This window comes from Chelonia mydas, chromosome 3 (assembly GCF_015237465.2).
Source record: "Chelonia mydas isolate rCheMyd1 chromosome 3, rCheMyd1.pri.v2, whole genome shotgun sequence".
Taxonomy (NCBI): Eukaryota; Metazoa; Chordata; order Testudines; family Cheloniidae; genus Chelonia; species Chelonia mydas.
The window spans coordinates 161,948,942-161,965,238 of record NC_057851.1 but is presented as its reverse complement, the minus strand read 5'-3'; the positions used below and the strand labels follow the sequence as shown (position 1 = coordinate 161,965,238).

At 41.9% G+C, this 16,297-nt stretch overlaps 1 protein-coding gene across 1 annotated transcript in view; it reads left to right on the top strand.

The window, feature by feature from the left end:
• PPP2R5A (protein phosphatase 2 regulatory subunit B'alpha) overlaps positions 1-16,297 on the top strand; it is a 101,844-nt gene that overhangs the window by 60,569 nt on the left and 24,978 nt on the right. Inside the window, exons 4-7 of the mRNA XM_007058007.4 lie at positions 8,317-8,409; positions 10,766-10,896; positions 11,700-11,759; positions 13,138-13,246. Of these exons, the coding sequence (XP_007058069.1) occupies positions 8,317-8,409; positions 10,766-10,896; positions 11,700-11,759; positions 13,138-13,246 (393 nt within the window). The remainder of the gene's footprint in view (positions 1-8,316; positions 8,410-10,765; positions 10,897-11,699; positions 11,760-13,137; positions 13,247-16,297) is intronic.

Sequence of the window (16,297 nt, the reverse complement as noted above, 5' to 3'; positions counted from 1 at the left end):
GGCAGGTCTAGAAAAGACAGACAGGCTAGACTTAAGAACCTTCTAATGGAAAGCTCACTAGTCCCAGCGGGATCCACTCCTCTCCCTGCCCTCCGGTACGTTGGCCTCAATGTCCCAGGCTGCTCCGGTAGCTGTTGCAGTTCCAGCAGCACCTTCGCAGGTTAGGACATCTAAGAAGAAGCCTCTTTCTCTTGCAAGGGAAACAAGGCACAGAGGTAGGTCACACCATAAATCCCACACTAGTGAGATCTTGCATCTCTCAAGGAGTCAAAGGCCTCGAGCAATCTACTTTCCCAGATGCTTTTCTGCATGACTCCATCCCCACTTTAGAGGCATACTATCCACTTGCTGCATGGGAACACATTATTTCAAACAGATGGATATTGGAGGTGATCAGCATGGGCTATTTATTTGCTTCCACTCTATTTCTCTCCCTCCTCCTTTCCCCATGTCTTTGCAGGGACCGTTCTCACAAAGAGCTCTTAAAACAAGAGGTCCTGTCCCTCTTACTCCTGGGGGAGATTGAGCAAGTTCCCCCAGAATTTGTTGGAAAGGGGTTCGATTTCAACTATTTCCTAGTCCCCAAGAGGGGCTTGAGGATGGAGACCCATCCTTGACCTCAGAAACCTGAACACACACATCCTATCATAGCACTTTAAGAGCTATGTGTTATAAGAGCTATAGTGCTAGCCACTATAATTCCATCCATAGATCTGAGAGACTGGTTCATCACCCTCAACTTCCAGGATGCCTACTTTCATTTAGCCATCCACCCATCCCACAAATGTTTCATAATAGGCTCAGAACTCTACCAGTACTGAGTCCTTTCCTTTGAGCTCTCAATGGCCTTGGGGGTCTTTACAAAGCTGCACTCAGCAATGGTGGCTCATTTACATCAGTGGGGTTTAGCAGTATTCCCATACCTGGACAACTAGGTCCTGAGGGATCAATCAGCTCTAGTGGTCCAGTTGGCAACTTCTAAGGTTCTAACCCTATTTCAGTCTCTGGGCCTTTGTATCAATCAGGAGAAGTCTACATTGACCCCAGTCCAAAGAGTAGACTCTTTTGGAGCCACTGTAGACTCCCTAACCGCCTATCTCCCCAAAGGGATTTTCCACTCTGTCTAGTCTAATCTCAGCAATACAGCACAGCCTGCAAACTGCAAGAACCTGCCTACAACTTGGGCCACGTGTCGGCCTTCACGTTTGTCACACCTCAAATGAGATTGCACCTCAGGTGCCTTCACATGTGGCTTAACGCTGTACATCCCAAACAGTGACTCCAAACTCATCACAGTATCTCAAAGTTCTGATCTCTCTCAGGTAGTGGAAGGACCCACTGAAGGTCTCCATAGGAACCCCTTCATCAGACCCCCCGCCCCAACCCTCAAAAATCCTCTCAATAGATAAATCTCTCTTCTCTTATGAGATGTGGGGGGAGCTCACCTCCAAGAAGCCACAGCTCAGGGCAAGTGGTCCACACCAGAGGTCTCACTCCACCTCAATAATCCTGTTCATTATGCTTATCAGCACTTCCTACTCACCATACAGGGCCAGTTCATCAAAATAATGCTGGACAACAGGGAAGCAATATAATATAGCGACCAACAGGGTGAAGCCAAGAGCCAAGTCCTTAAGTGCATTTTCTATCAGATGGAAATCTCCGCATTTTTTCTTCCAGGCCTACAGAATACAATTGCTGATTCCCTGAGCAGAAAATTCCTTCAGGACCATGAATAGGAGCTCAATGATTCTGTCTTTCACAGCATCTGCCAGACCTGGGATCTCCCAGAAGCAGACCTTTGTCAACCCAAAGAACAGGAAATGTCACCTTTTCTGCTCTAAGGGAGGACAGGGCTGCAATTGATTGAGAGATCCCCTGATAATACCGTGGTCCCGTATCCTGCTGTATGCTTACACGTCGCTACCCCTCATTCTCAAGACATTGCTCTTTCCTGTTGCAGTTTGGGTAAGGGTTATTCTCATAGTGCCGCCCTATCCAAGACAAGTGTGGTATTCTAACCTCCTTCATCTATCTGTGGCCTCTCTGTCTTCCTCTCTCAGGAAGGATCTCCTGTCACAGAACTCTGGGACCCTTATCCATCTAAACCGCTCCTCCCTGAACCTGAGAGGATGGTTCTTGAGCCTGGAGCTAACCTGTTTAGATAAGTCCAGTCAGTTCTCCTATCTAGCAGGAAACCTTAGTTTTGCAAAACTTACCTTACACTTCTATTCCTGGTGTTCTCTTCACTTTTCTTAAGCATCAGAAGTTCCACTGTCCAAAACCCTAGATTACCTGTTCGATTTAAAGACTCAAGGTTTATCAGTGAGCTCAGTTAGAGTACATTTGGCTGCTATCACAGCCTTCCACTCACTCACTGAGGGCGTCTCAATTTTTGTCCACAATACTACAGCCAGTTTCCTCAAGGGCATGTATAACTTGTTTTTCCCTGTATGGAACCCGGCCCACCAGTGGGACCTTAATTTGGTTCTCAGTGCTCTGAGAAAACCCCCATTTTACCAGTGGCTACCTGTTCCCTCCTTCACCTCAAGATCTTATTCCTTATAGCTATCATTTTGACTAGACAAAGGGGAAAAACTCAGTGCTCACATGGCAGACCCACCATTTACTACCTTCAATAGAGATAAAGTTATACTATGTCTCCATCCTCACTTCCTCCCTGAGGTCTCTTTGAAATACCATATTAATCAAGAAATCCATCTACCAGCATTCTACCCAGAGCCACATGCCTCCAGAGAGGAAACTAGCCTACGTGCTCTAGATGTCAGAAGGGCTCTTGCCTTCTACCTTGACAGGACTGTGATGTTCAGGGCCTCCAGATTATTTGTATCCTTTGCAGAGATGGTGAAGGAACAGCCTATTTCCACGCAGACTGTCAAAGTGGGTTTCAGGATGCATTTTAACTAGGGCTGTCAAGCAATTAAAAAAATCATGATTAATCACATGATTAAAAAAATTAATCATGCTATTAATCACTCGGTTAATAGAATCCCATTTATTTAAATATTTTTGATGTTTTCTACATTTTCAAATATATTGATTTCAATTACAACACAGAATACAAAGTGTACAATGCTCACTTTATATTTATTTTTGATTACAAATATTTGCACTGTAAAAAACAAAAGAAATAGTATTTTTTCAATTCACCTAATACAATTACTGTAATGCAATCTCTTTATCGTGAAAGTTGAACTTATAAAAGTAGAATTATGTAAAAAAACCAAAAACCTGCATTCAAAAATAAAACAATGTGAAACTTTAGAACCTACAAATCCACTCAGTCTTACTTCAGTCAATCACTCAGACAAATGCGTTTGGTTACAATTTGCAGGAGATAATGCTGCCCGCTTCTTGTTTACAATGTCACCTGAAAGTGAGAACAGGAGTTCGCATGGCACTGTTGTATCCGGCGTCGCAAGATATTTATGTGCCAGATCTGCTGAAGATTCATATCTCCCTTCATATTTCAACCACCATTCCAGAGAACATGCGTCCATGTTGATGATGGGTTCTGTTCGATAACAATCCAAAGCAGAGTGGACTAACGCGTGTTTATTTTCATCATCTGAACCAGATGCCACCAGCAGAAGGTCTGTTTCTTTTTTGGTGGTTCAGATTCTGTAGTTTTCGCATCTGAGTGTTGCTCTTTTAAGACTTCTAAAAGCATGCTCCACACCTCGTCCCTCTCAGATTTTGGACGGCACTTCAGATTCTTAAACCTGGGTCAAATGCTATAGCCATTTTTAGAAATCTCACATTGGTACCTTCTTTACGTTTTGTCAAATCGTCAATGAAAGTGTTCTGAAAATGAATAGCATGTGCTGGGTCATCATCCAAGACTCATGAAATATATGGCAGAATGCAGGTAAAACAGAACAGGGGACAGACAAGTCTCCCCCAAGGAGTTCAGTCACAAATTTAATTAACACATTATTTTTTTTAATAAGTGTCATCAGCATGGAAGCATGTTCTCTGGAATGGTGGCCAAAGCCTGAAGGGGCATACAAATGTTTAGCATATCTGGCATGTAAATACCTTGCAGTGCCTGCTACAAAAGTTCCATGCGAATGCCTGTTCTCACTTTCAGGTGACGTAAATAAGAAGCAGGCAGTAGTATCTCCTGTAAATGTAAACAAATTTGTTTGTCTTAGCAATTGGCTGAACAAGAAGTACGAGTGAATGGACTTGTAGGCTCTAAAGTTTTACGTTGTTTTGGTTTTGAGTGCAGTTATGTAAAAAAAAAAATCTTACATTTGTAAGTTACACTTTCACGATAAAGAGCTTGCATTACAGTACTTGTATGAGGTGAACAAAAAATACTGTTTTTATCATTTTTACAGTGCAAATATTTGTAATAAAAAACATGTGAGTGCTGTACACTTTGTATTCGGTTGTAATAGAAATCAATATATTTGAAAATGTAGAAAAATATCCAAAAATATTTAATAAATTTCAATTGGTATTCTATTTAACAGTGCGATTAATTTTTTTGAGTTAACCGTGATTAATCGACAGCCCTAATTTTAACGTGTTGTGAATCTGCTGGGATGTAGCCCCCTCGGAGTTGATAGCACACTTCAGCTAAGGCTCAGTCTACATCTGTAGCTCTACTGAAATATGTTCCTGTAGCAGAAATCTGTAGGAGTGCAACTTGGTCTTCCAGTCGCACTTTTGCCAAGCATTACACCAGCTTACCTGTTTCGAGAGATATTACCTTTGGTGACACAGTCCTCCTAACCATCTTGGACTTTCCTTCTCAGCACCCACCTTCTCACTGAGTTTACTGCTTGGGAGTCTCCTACAGTGTAGCATCCATAGGGACACGTACTCGAAAAAGATGGAGAGGTTACTTGAGTTCTTTGAGATGCTTTGTCTCTATGAGGGCTCCACTTCCCACCCTCCTTTGCGCTTGGCTGTGGTCGAACAGTTGGGTCCACGCCTGCTTATATTCCCTATGTTGGAAGCATGAGGTGCTGGTCTGCATAGGCCTGCAAATACTGCTTTGCATTCTCCAGTCGAGAGTGCACAGACATGCTATGGTGATGCACCCACAGGGACAAAACATCTCAAAAATCTCAAGTTACTAGGTGAGTAACAACTTCTTCTGTGCTGTATATTTGTCTAGGAGGAATCAGTTGAAGTCTGAATTCCACAGATACTATTTGAAATTGTTGTCCGCTCTTCACCCTTATACTGAGTTACTCATCCTGATGAACAGGTTTTGGCCAGGCAACTTAATTATTGATTCATTATTTTTCCTGTACATGGTCATTCATTAGATTTGGATGCTGCTGTTTGGTTAGAATTGTTCATTCCACCATAATGGAAGCAATTTGGCTTTTTCTTTCCCTTCTTCTAAGTTCAGATGTCCACTGCTGGACTGCAGCAGCACTGAGCCCTAACACCAGCCTAAACTGCCTGTCAACGAGAGCGCAGCTTTAGGATTGCTGTTCTTTAAAACTGAGTGCTTTCAAGTCGAAGAAGCTCTGACTGCTGGGAGAATCAAATGAATTGGATTTTCAGTAACTGGAACCTGTTGGTGCTTTTAGAATAGCCTGAGGATCTGGTTTCTTGTGCTTTGTGTCTCAGTGCATCCTGTCCCACCCATGACTGGCTTCCTTCAACAATATAGCAGAGTTCTAGCCCACAGTTGCAGTTTCTCTACCACAGACCTTTCAAATAGCTTGGCTCTGCAGAAGAAAAGGAAGCCTGAATTTCTCGTCTCCTCACAGATTCGTCTGTGTGAGCCACAGCAACCTGTCCCAAATTGTCATTTTATTGTGCCTGTTTGCAGTTATCCACAGAGCAATGCGATAGGTAATGGTGTAGTAATTTATACCACCAGGCTGCTAGCACACAATCCAAAAGGCTGTAATCTTTAAATAATAAAATCAGTATTAAAGACACAATTGCCCCAGATGTGGCATAGCTGTAAAAATAGGCAACAAGTCAAAAGCAGTTCTGAGATAGTTTGGTTGAACTGTTATGGTCTAGATCAAGAAGGTTGATGATGACACTAATAACTATTTCTCAGCATAAGAAATTGTGGAACTTGCTGACAGTGGAGTTATTCGCATCAAAGCCCAATTGCAATATACTAGTGGTCTCCAAGGAAAAAACATCAAGGCACAAAAGCAATAGATCTCTAGAATTTCTGCAGTATAATCCTCTTCTGAGGGTTTCCAAAGAAAGCATTCTAGAAAGCCCAAGTTTCAGCTTTGTGTCCTAGAAACAGCAAATGGTAAGACTGCCTAGATACCTGAAGATTGCTTAGAGCCAGCCGAGCTACCTAAATTCTTTTCAAGTGTTCAGGATTCTCCTCTGGTGTATATCGGAAGTCTGATTTTGGAATGCTGAAATAGTTTTTCCACTTTGAAAAGTGCATTCCTTGAGAACAATAGCAGTAACCTTGGTTCCAGAACTGCATGCAGTATATGAGGAAATATATAAAGCAGCCAGATGGTCATTGATGCAGTTAGTAGAAGTCAGACATGCAGTCGGGTGTGCCATGCATCTTCCATTAGCATCAGTCTTGTTTTATAGGCAGCACATGTAATGACACCTATAGTTCAGGTTGCCTACTTCTACCCATTGCAAAACCATATAACTTTCACACTTGAACGGTTCTGGCTGGAATTTTTCATGCCAGGTATCTGCCTGAAGCTTTTTTTTTTTTTTTTTTTTTTTTTCAAGGTGAAGCGTGGGTGGGAATTTCAGCAAAAATTATTCAGCTGTTTACAAGAATGTTAGGAAAAATATATTCTTCTAACCATGTTGACAGATTTGTTGTAAGGTTCTTTGAGAAGCTCTAGTGCCTCCATCACAAAAATATTATGTGACCATGTAATTAAAATGCATATACACAGAGGAGTAGAATTAGAATTGCATGGGCAAACTTTATTCTGGCATTTCCTAACTTCTGTATGCTTGACTTTGCAATGTTTTCTCTCTCAATATAATTTTGTTTTATGTAATGTGTATAGTTTCAAATCCCTCTTAAATGGCTACTGCTAAATTCCTTCTGTCAGAATCTAGGAATTTGTCAGAGGGGAAAAAGAGGAGAAATATTGGGGGAAATACTGGAAATTTCCTTTCTTGGGCCTATCAGGTGCACTGATTCAAAACCCCTTAATTTATAATTTGTTATGATAATCACAAACACAGATACAGGCACTTATGCATTTATCATGTATTTCATGATGGTGCATCACAGGCATTTTTCTACTACCTTATTTGTTCTTTATTTAGGAAGTTTAGTCAATTTTTTAGGTATTGGTTCTTTAAAGGATTTGACTAGCCTTCAGTAGGATTCCATCCATGTATCACCAGATGTTCTTAAGGCTGTAGTTTAAAAATGTGAATAAAAGTATTACTCCTCATAGGTTTCTAAGGCCCACTCAATAGTGGCCATACAATAGCATTTCAACAGGGTTTTAATACACACAGCAGCGCTAAAATGGTAGTTGGTTACAACCAAGGCCTCATATCTCCAATGACACTGTATGCCTAAATTTATGTGCCATACCTTACGTCTATGAAACACATTTCCACCCCCAGGTCTCACTGCATAAAGAGGCCCCACTCTTGTACATCTAGTGGTTTGAGAGAGGAGAGTCAGATTGTAGTTGCCACCCTGCATTTCGCTCCCCTTCTACTATGACTTGAAGTATGCCGTTTTCTGTATTGAGCTTCTCAGGATCTCAAGGGTGAGGCATGAACTCTGGCCCCTCAATACCTCTCTGATCTGTTACAAGTCTTTTTTGCTCCCCTCAGTCCCTTCCCTCCTGTGGATCTGCCAAGGCCCATGGGATGGGGACCAGCACTTCTGAACAATTAAGGGGTAAAATTCTATATATGCTGTATCATGTTGGGTCTAAAGTCTGCAACAAGACTTTGCTGTTTGGGTTGGGGTATCAAGTATACAGAAGCCTAATTTATAGTAAAGATTAAACTTTAGTGCATTTGTCCAGTTTTTTAAAATACAGATTAATTTTTAAAAATTATAGTTTATATCTATCTCTGGGAAGCAAACTTTCTTTAATATGTATTTTTTTTTAAAGCGAATTTCTAATCATGCACACAGGTCTGTTTGTATTCATATTTGAGTCCTCGCCTCTGTAAGTTATACAGGTTTTTAATTGTACCCTTCTGATGCTAAAATATGTTCAATATCCTATTTCGCCATTTAAAATAACTAGAAATAAGAATATATTTGGTACTTTGAACCTTTTACTAGTTTAGTAAAGAGTAGTGGTAACTTCTTCAAAGTTTTCATTTTAATGTTTGTTGTAGTTGGTGTATGAATTTTTCCTGAGATTTTTGGAGAGCCCAGATTTCCAGCCTAGTATTGCAAAGCGATACATTGATCAGAAATTTGTACAGCAGGTGAGTGTAACATTTTTATATTTAATAGTCAATTAACTCTTAACTAAAAGGGATGTTGTGGTGTTGGTTTGTATTGCACAGCTGAATATCTAAATAATACAGCATAATTTTACTTGTGCAGGTCATAAAATAACCAGCTTTATTAAAATGTAATTCTTTGTATTGTAACATGAGAATCCTTTGTTTGCCAACTGTTATATTAGCAGAGGAACATCTACATAGACTACATGTAATCTGGGAATTCAGAAACATATAAAACATAGGGATAATACTGAGTTCTGTTGCAATTATTTTTTCTTAACATACAGTAGTTTCAATTTGTGGAACAAATTCAAGTTTCTTAGTGATCTATACTGTATTTTAATGTTTTCCCATGAAATAGATAATCCTCAGTGCTGTTCTATTGTAATGGCTTTGTGACTCTCACTACATAAGCTAATATTTTTGTGATGGTTCTCAGGGCATCCAGGACTGTGAGTCGTCTTGTTACCCCAGCATCCAGCATGAGGGAGACTTGCCTGTGCCTAGCTGGTTGTTGACTCCCTAACGCTACCAGCCTTTCAGCCACTCAAGCACTCTCTTCTGGGCTCTGCCAGCCTTGTATTTGCCTTGCATATTAACAATAGATGCATCCCAGTCCCCAAGTCCCTTTTGAAATATTCTGTTGTGATATCCAGCCCCTGACACCAGTTATTCACAGAAATCCTAGGTCCTCTGCCTCAAAAGTACCCCAAGTTTACCAGTTTTACCTTAAAGCACCGCTCCTGTATAACACACAGCACTTGTAATAAAACAGAAGATTTATTTAAGAAAGGAGAGAGATTGTGCTATAAACAAGAAGCAGAGATGGAAACAAATAGTTACAGTACATAACAAAATAATAAAACTCAAACCTGGGTCAACACTTCATATTTATCTTTCATATCTAAAAATAGGTTTTCCTCCCAAAGTTCAGTCTGTTGCAGAGCTGGCTACCTTCACAGGAACTAGGATCCAGTTTTTCATGAGAACACCCCTGCTCCTCAGGATGTCTCCTCAATAAAAGAATCCAAAGTGCCTTTCCTCACTGCTATCCTCAGTGCTATTTTCCACTGCATGCATCCGATGAAGTGAGCTGTAGCTCACGAAAGCTTATGCTCAAATAAATTTGTTAGTCTCTAAGGTGCCACAAGTACTCCTTTTTTTTTTTTCCTCACTGTGTTATGCTGAAACAGTCTTTTGTCTTTATTCATAGGCAGGGTGATTCTCTGTTTGCTGTAATGTTTCTTTTTTACCTCCAAGTGGTTTCGATTACTTGCAGTTGTCTCTGATGGTTTTCCATTGAAAGTCTTGGAATGGAGCAAGGCTAGACAGTTGAGCCTTTCATTCCATCACTGGCTAACCAAGTCAGGGTGACAACTCTCTTTCTTGAGTGGGCCATTACTGAGATATATGTAATCCCCGTGTGACTAATGTTTACTCTGAGTCCCTAAAGCATACTTTCGATATAAATAATTATTCTCTAAATATTACCTGTACTTACATCTCACAGGGATTATGAATTTTGACAAGTTATGAACTAGAAACCAGTTAGTATAAGCAAAAAAGTATATAAAATGTGTAATTCATCATATTTATTTTGAAATGAGAAGTCATTTAGAGCAGATATATTTTCTGTTACCTACTGATATCAGATTCAGACAGAAAGTACTCATAGTTGTGATGGCTGTGAGATTTTTTTTTTGTTCTACAGCTTTCTTTATAAAAGCACCATAAATCTGTCAGAACCTCACTCTTTCCTTTCTCCTGAGAAAATGTACATAATGCTTATTATCTTTTCATTTTACAGAATGTAGGCCCTGATCCTGCGAAGACTTATATATGCGCTTAACTTTAAACACATGAGTTTTGTTGAAATCAGTAGGCTACCTGTGCCTATTTATGCATGTGTATGTCTTTGAGGATAGGGGCCTTAAATAAATACCTCACTGTCATTTGTGAGAATTGTTTACAAATTTTTGAAGCTATAAAGTGCAGCGCTTTCTAAATGTTGAGTTATTAGATAAAACTATAATCAAAATGATTAATGTAAGGACATTTTATCCCAGTTTAAATGACTTAACTTAAGGGCATTGTATAAGAAGCTTCCTCTTGGGTTTGGATGTAATTTTTAGAAGATTAAATGCTATGGGACAGTAAAAATAAAGCATCTGAGTTAACAAGTTATATTAATTTATTTAATATTGAATATTTGAACAGAATTGTAAGTAACAATGTTGTTTGCATCTAATAATACTTAAATGATTTGTGAATTAGAATTAACAAAATGACAGTTTAATTCCTTTTAAAAAGTAATATCTCAGATTTTTTTTTAAAGCTGTTGGAGCTTTTTGATAGTGAAGACCCACGAGAGCGTGATTTCCTAAAGACAGTCCTTCATCGAATTTATGGAAAATTCCTTGGATTAAGGGCATTCATCAGAAAACAAATCAACAACATTTTCCTCAGGTGCATTATAGATTTAGTTCTTTATATAGCCTAGATGATAAATATTTTCCTTTAAGTCAAAGATTCTCCTTTTTAATGGTTGTACCTGAAAGAGCCAGCAGAATTGTCATAGCAGGTGCTATCTAGCTAACAGGGAAGTCATATAGTTGTCCTTTACATAGACTTGGTCTGTAAGATGTTGACTGAATGAGAATTGAGAGAGCTCAGCACCTTGCAGGATCAGGTCTTTATTTTAGGACTTGATTATGCTTGAAAACTTTCACTAGTTGTAAAATGTAAAACTTAATGTTGTTATACTGGTTCAAATCCCTAATATACTTACTTAAACAAGTTTAAATCACTGTAACTGATTTAGCTTAATGTGAAGGAAGAATGAACTCTAAGCATATGTCTGCACAGCAAAAGCTATGCATTGGCTAGCCTACCTGAGCTAGCTTGAATCCAGCTATCACGGGTAACAAAAGCTGTGAAATCAGTGCTGTTGTGAGATTGAGTGTGGATATTACAAGCCTGGCACAGACCCTGGGAAGGTATTTGGCTCGCTGGTTCAGTCTGACTTCGCTACTATTGTTACCCACACTAGCTGGATTCAGGCTAGCTTGGGTAGGCTAGTCTGGCTTTTGCTGTGAAGATGTACCATAAACCCCAAAAGAGCCAACTGTCTTTTAACTTTGAAGAAAAACAAATGTTAGAAATAAAATAAAATACATTTGAGAAGGAGTTTCACGTTTAGAAATTATTTTTCCCCTCTTAGTTTCATTTTATTCATGTATTTATTGCTATTACATCTTATTTTTTAACAGGTTTATATATGAAACAGAACACTTTAATGGTGTTGCTGAACTACTTGAGATATTGGGAAGGTAAGTTTGGTTCGATAATATAAAATGAACAGTTGAACATTATTTTTTGTGTTCCTATCCAATTATTTTGGGGGTGGGGTGAAAGAATTGTTCTGATGCTTATAGTGATGAACAGAGGTCATTGGTATTTTTATATTTCCATGTTGCTATGCAAATGTAGAATTAGAAAAGTGCACTTTCTCTGTGTAAATCTTAGAGATGATCTGCAAAACATTCGTTTTTAAATTGGGCTTCTCTTTTTGGCTTTGGCATGATGCATGAAAAGCATGAAAGGTAGCTTTTTCCTTAAAAAGGGCTTTGTTTTCCCTTGCTTTATCTTAAAAATATTGACATTTCTCAATCATGGCTTTGCCAAGAGACTAATTGTGTATCTCCAGAGGAGAATATTGTTAGCTCTTACATCTAATTGAAGATATTAAATCTTTAACAGGTTTTTCCTTCTCTACCATGTTAGTCATTAAAGTTTTGTAGGTGTTAAAATAGTCTGACTGAATATCCTTTCCCCTCAGAGTTGCTTATCTTTCCCACTCTGAGATTTTTGTGATGGTACTCCACAGTTGACATAGATCTATTCTGCATTGGTGAAATTTACCAAAAAAATTCCCACTGGTTCAGCTGAATACTTGTTAAAGTTAATGAGAGCTGGAGGGAGACAGAGCTTCAATGATCAGAACCATTTTTATTACTGCTTCAATTAGACTTGCCTTTTAGCAGGTTTAACTAAAACACTGATTCTTCCTGCAAGAGCATGTCTACAGCAGGGCTCCCATATACAGGATTAGCTGAGTCATTGAGGATTTTTTGGTAAACTTCACTGGTGTACACATGGCAATGGTGTCTACCCTTAAGAAGCAGGACCTGAATTTGTAAGGTAAAAAGCAAACTACTACCTCCTCCCTAGCCCCCATTTTAAAAAAAGCCACCCAAACAAATAAACTTTCAGGTCTTATTTGTGTGTCAAAGTAGTAAAATAGGACACAAGTCTATCTCTTCTCTTTCAAGGTCACCTTTTAATTATTGTGGGTGGACAGTGTGTCAGCCTCACTAAGCTCTATGGTTAATGTGCCTTGCTAAGCTCCACAGTGATTTAAAAATGGAAAAATCTTAGAAATTTGAGTCTAGATTATCACCAGAGGTCACAAAAGAACTGAACTTGTCTACTGCGGACATTGATAACTGAGGTATGGCGTTATACCTATTGATAATAGCTGAGGATGGGCTTCCTGCCCACTTCCCAGTCCCTAAAGTAATAGGCACATTTTGTAAAATACATATAAAAAATAGCTTTGAGTACAGTAGTTCTCAGTCTACCAAGAAAAAGAGACAGTTTCCCCCATTTTTTTAAGATGAAATAACTGTGCTTATTCATGTTTTTCAGCATTATTAATGGTTTTGCACTGCCATTGAAAGCAGAACACAAACAGTTTCTTATGAAGGTGTTGATTCCTATGCATACTGCTAAGGGATTAGCTTTGTTTCATGCACAGGTAGGTTTTTTGAAAAATTATTGGAACAGAATATATTTTATTAATATATAAGTATAAATAAACCTTAAAATGTTTTCCATACTTGGGGAAAAGAAATTGAGAAGTCATAGCCTGCATTTGAAAACTTTTTGGTTTTTACTGGTTTATCACAACTCAGACATTATTTAAGCTTGGTACCTTTTTGTATTGTCATCTTCATGTAACAAATACTGTTTACAAAAGAATAGAGGAATCTTGAATGTTTTTCTTTGAGAAGCATACTTTTTTCTTCTTCTTCGAGTGCTTGTTCATGTCAATTCCAAGCAGGTGTGTGTGCGTGCACGTGCACAGTAGCTGGAAGATTTTTTTCCCCTAGCAGCATCCATGGCATCGGCCTGGGCTCCCCCTGGAGACATGCCTTCATGGCGCCTAATAAAGGGCCCTGCCGATACGCCCCCTCCATCTCTTCGCCCCCCCCCACCCCCCCCAGCTCCTTCTTACCGCCAGTGACAGTAGCTGGAACTTCCCCTTGCTCTTGCTTCGGCAAGCAGTTGAGCAGTACTTTAAGTTTTTGCTATAGATAGTTAGTTCTAGTTGGTTAGTATAGCATAGTTAGTTCACTTACAAGTTTCAGTTATGGGGGGTTCCCACCCCCTTTTTTCTCCTCCCCTTATTTGGCACCGGGGCCTGCCGTGATCCCCGGGCTTCAAGACTAGCCAAGACTGCACAAAACACATACCTAAAAGTGACCCCACACCTCCTGTTTACAGTGTCTGGGCGAGGGTCACCAAAAAGACTACTGCAAGATCTGTCGTGAATTCCAACTGAGAACTATTAAAGAGAGGGAGCAGAGGCTTAAAAGCCTCCTCATGGAGGCAGATCTCTAACCTCAGTCAGACCCAGGTGCCAAGGATCCCGCTCCCAGTACGTTGTCTTTGGCGTGGAGCAGTCCAGTGCTGTCTTTGAGAGATCCAGTATCTAAGAAAGACCCTGCCAAGGAGGCTCGGCACCATCATGGAGCCTCCCGGGGCACTCCAGCCTTCGGCACCAGTCCCAATCGCCAGCGCAGAAGACGACAAAGAGGCCGATCCTCCTCGGCAAGATCCAGGGACCACCCATCAGTGGCACCTCAGTTGGGCCACGGCTCTGAGGCTCAGAGTGGGGCTACATTGACTCCTGCCCATGTGATGAGTACAGGCCCATCGTGCTCACTGAACCACTCAGAGCACCTGCTGCTCCCGTCCACCCCAAATGCTTTTGCGGCAGCGCAGGACCTCCTGAGACTCACGGCGCTGTTCTCACCCCCGAAGCAGGAGGGTGCGCCGGCACCGCAGGCTCCATCCCTGCACCCCATTCAGTCAAAGGGAAAGCTGGTGATGATGTCACGCTGATCCCCGTCACCTCAGCACCCCCCGACGCCAGTGCCTCCATCCAGGGAGCACAGTTGGTCCCCAGGCTCCCGATGCTTTATGTTGAGAGGTGCAGCGCCACCCTGGTCCTCCTATTCTGAATCATCAGTGTCGGACACGTACCACTCTGACTATAGCAGGAGCAGAAGGTCCTGCTCATGGCGCCATAGAGGGTCTCACCCGATGCAGTGGCCCTCACAATGGCAGAAGCCGGCTCAGTGGTCCTTTCGGACTCCGTGGTCTTTCCATCAAGGCCAGGGTCGGAGCCAAGGATCCTGCTTGGGAGCTGCATCAATGGCATCTGCAACATTTGTTCCGCCACAACCAGCAACTGAGCCATTCCCTCCAGTGTCAATGCCGTTGACCGCGGCACTGTCACCAACGTCGGCCCCAGAGGCATCAGCGCCTCAGACTGCTGCTACGGTGCTGGCTGTGCCTTCGGCACCAACGACAGCACCAGCACAGACATCAACACTGGCTGTGACAGCGTTGATGAAGACCCTGGCACAGACGCTACACCAGACGTCTGTACCGGCATAGGACCCAACGTCGGCACCAATACCCGTGCCCACCAACCACAGTCCCCCCAGGGTCACAAGATCCCTCGGGTAGGAATGGAAGAGAGCAACCACCTCCTCTGATGGCGGCCTCCTCGTCTTCACCAGATGAGGCACTGGCGGGCACTTACATAGCCCCAGCTCTGGACGACTCCAGGGTGTTGCAGGAGTTGCTGCGTCGGGTCACCCAGGATCTGGCCATTAAGGTGGAGGAAGTGGTAGATGATGCAGACCCTATGGTAGATGATGTAGACCCTCTGGCGCCCTCTGGCCCTTCCCGTATCGCCTTACCATTTAGAAAGACAATTATGGACATGACTAATACCCTGTGGCAGACCCCAGCCTCGCTGCAACCCACCGCAAAAGCATAACGAACGCTGGTATTTTGTGCCCTCCAAGGGTTATTAACACTTATATTCCTACCCCCAGCCTGACTCTCTGGTGGTGGACGCTGCTAACCAGTGGTAGAGGCAAGGCTTTCAGGGCCCTTCCCCTAAGAATAGGGACTCTAAAAAAACTAAACCTATTCGGGAGAAAGGTGTACTCAACGGGGGGACTACAACTCCGACTATCTAACCAGCAGGCCATTGGCAGCAGGTACTCCTACAATATCTGCTCGGTGATGGCTAAATTCACGGAGTTGCCCCCTTCTGACTCCTGTGCCGAATTTTCGGCTTTGGTCGAGGAGAGGAGACTGATCTCCAGGGCGTCCCTGCAGGCCGCACTTGACGGGGCAGATGCTGCCACTAGGATTATGGCCACAGGAGTAGCCATGAGAAGGGGCTCATGGCTCCAGGTTTCTGGTCTCCCCTATGAGGTCCAGCAGACCATACAAGACCTGCCTTCTGAGGGTGAGACTTTTTTCAGAGAAAATGGACAAGAGGCTAACCAGCCTGAAGGACTCCAGAGCCACCCTCAGGTCCCTGGGCCTCTATATGCCATCAACTCAGTGGAGACACTTCCATTCGCAGCCTCCTCAGCGGTTAGTATCAATGTGACCCTGCCTCGCCCAGTCCTCGATTCCCTTCTGTGGTGGCTCGACCCTCAGGAGGTGTGCTCAGGGGTCCCCTTCACCAGTCCACAGCCATCTCTTTTGCTCGTGAGGG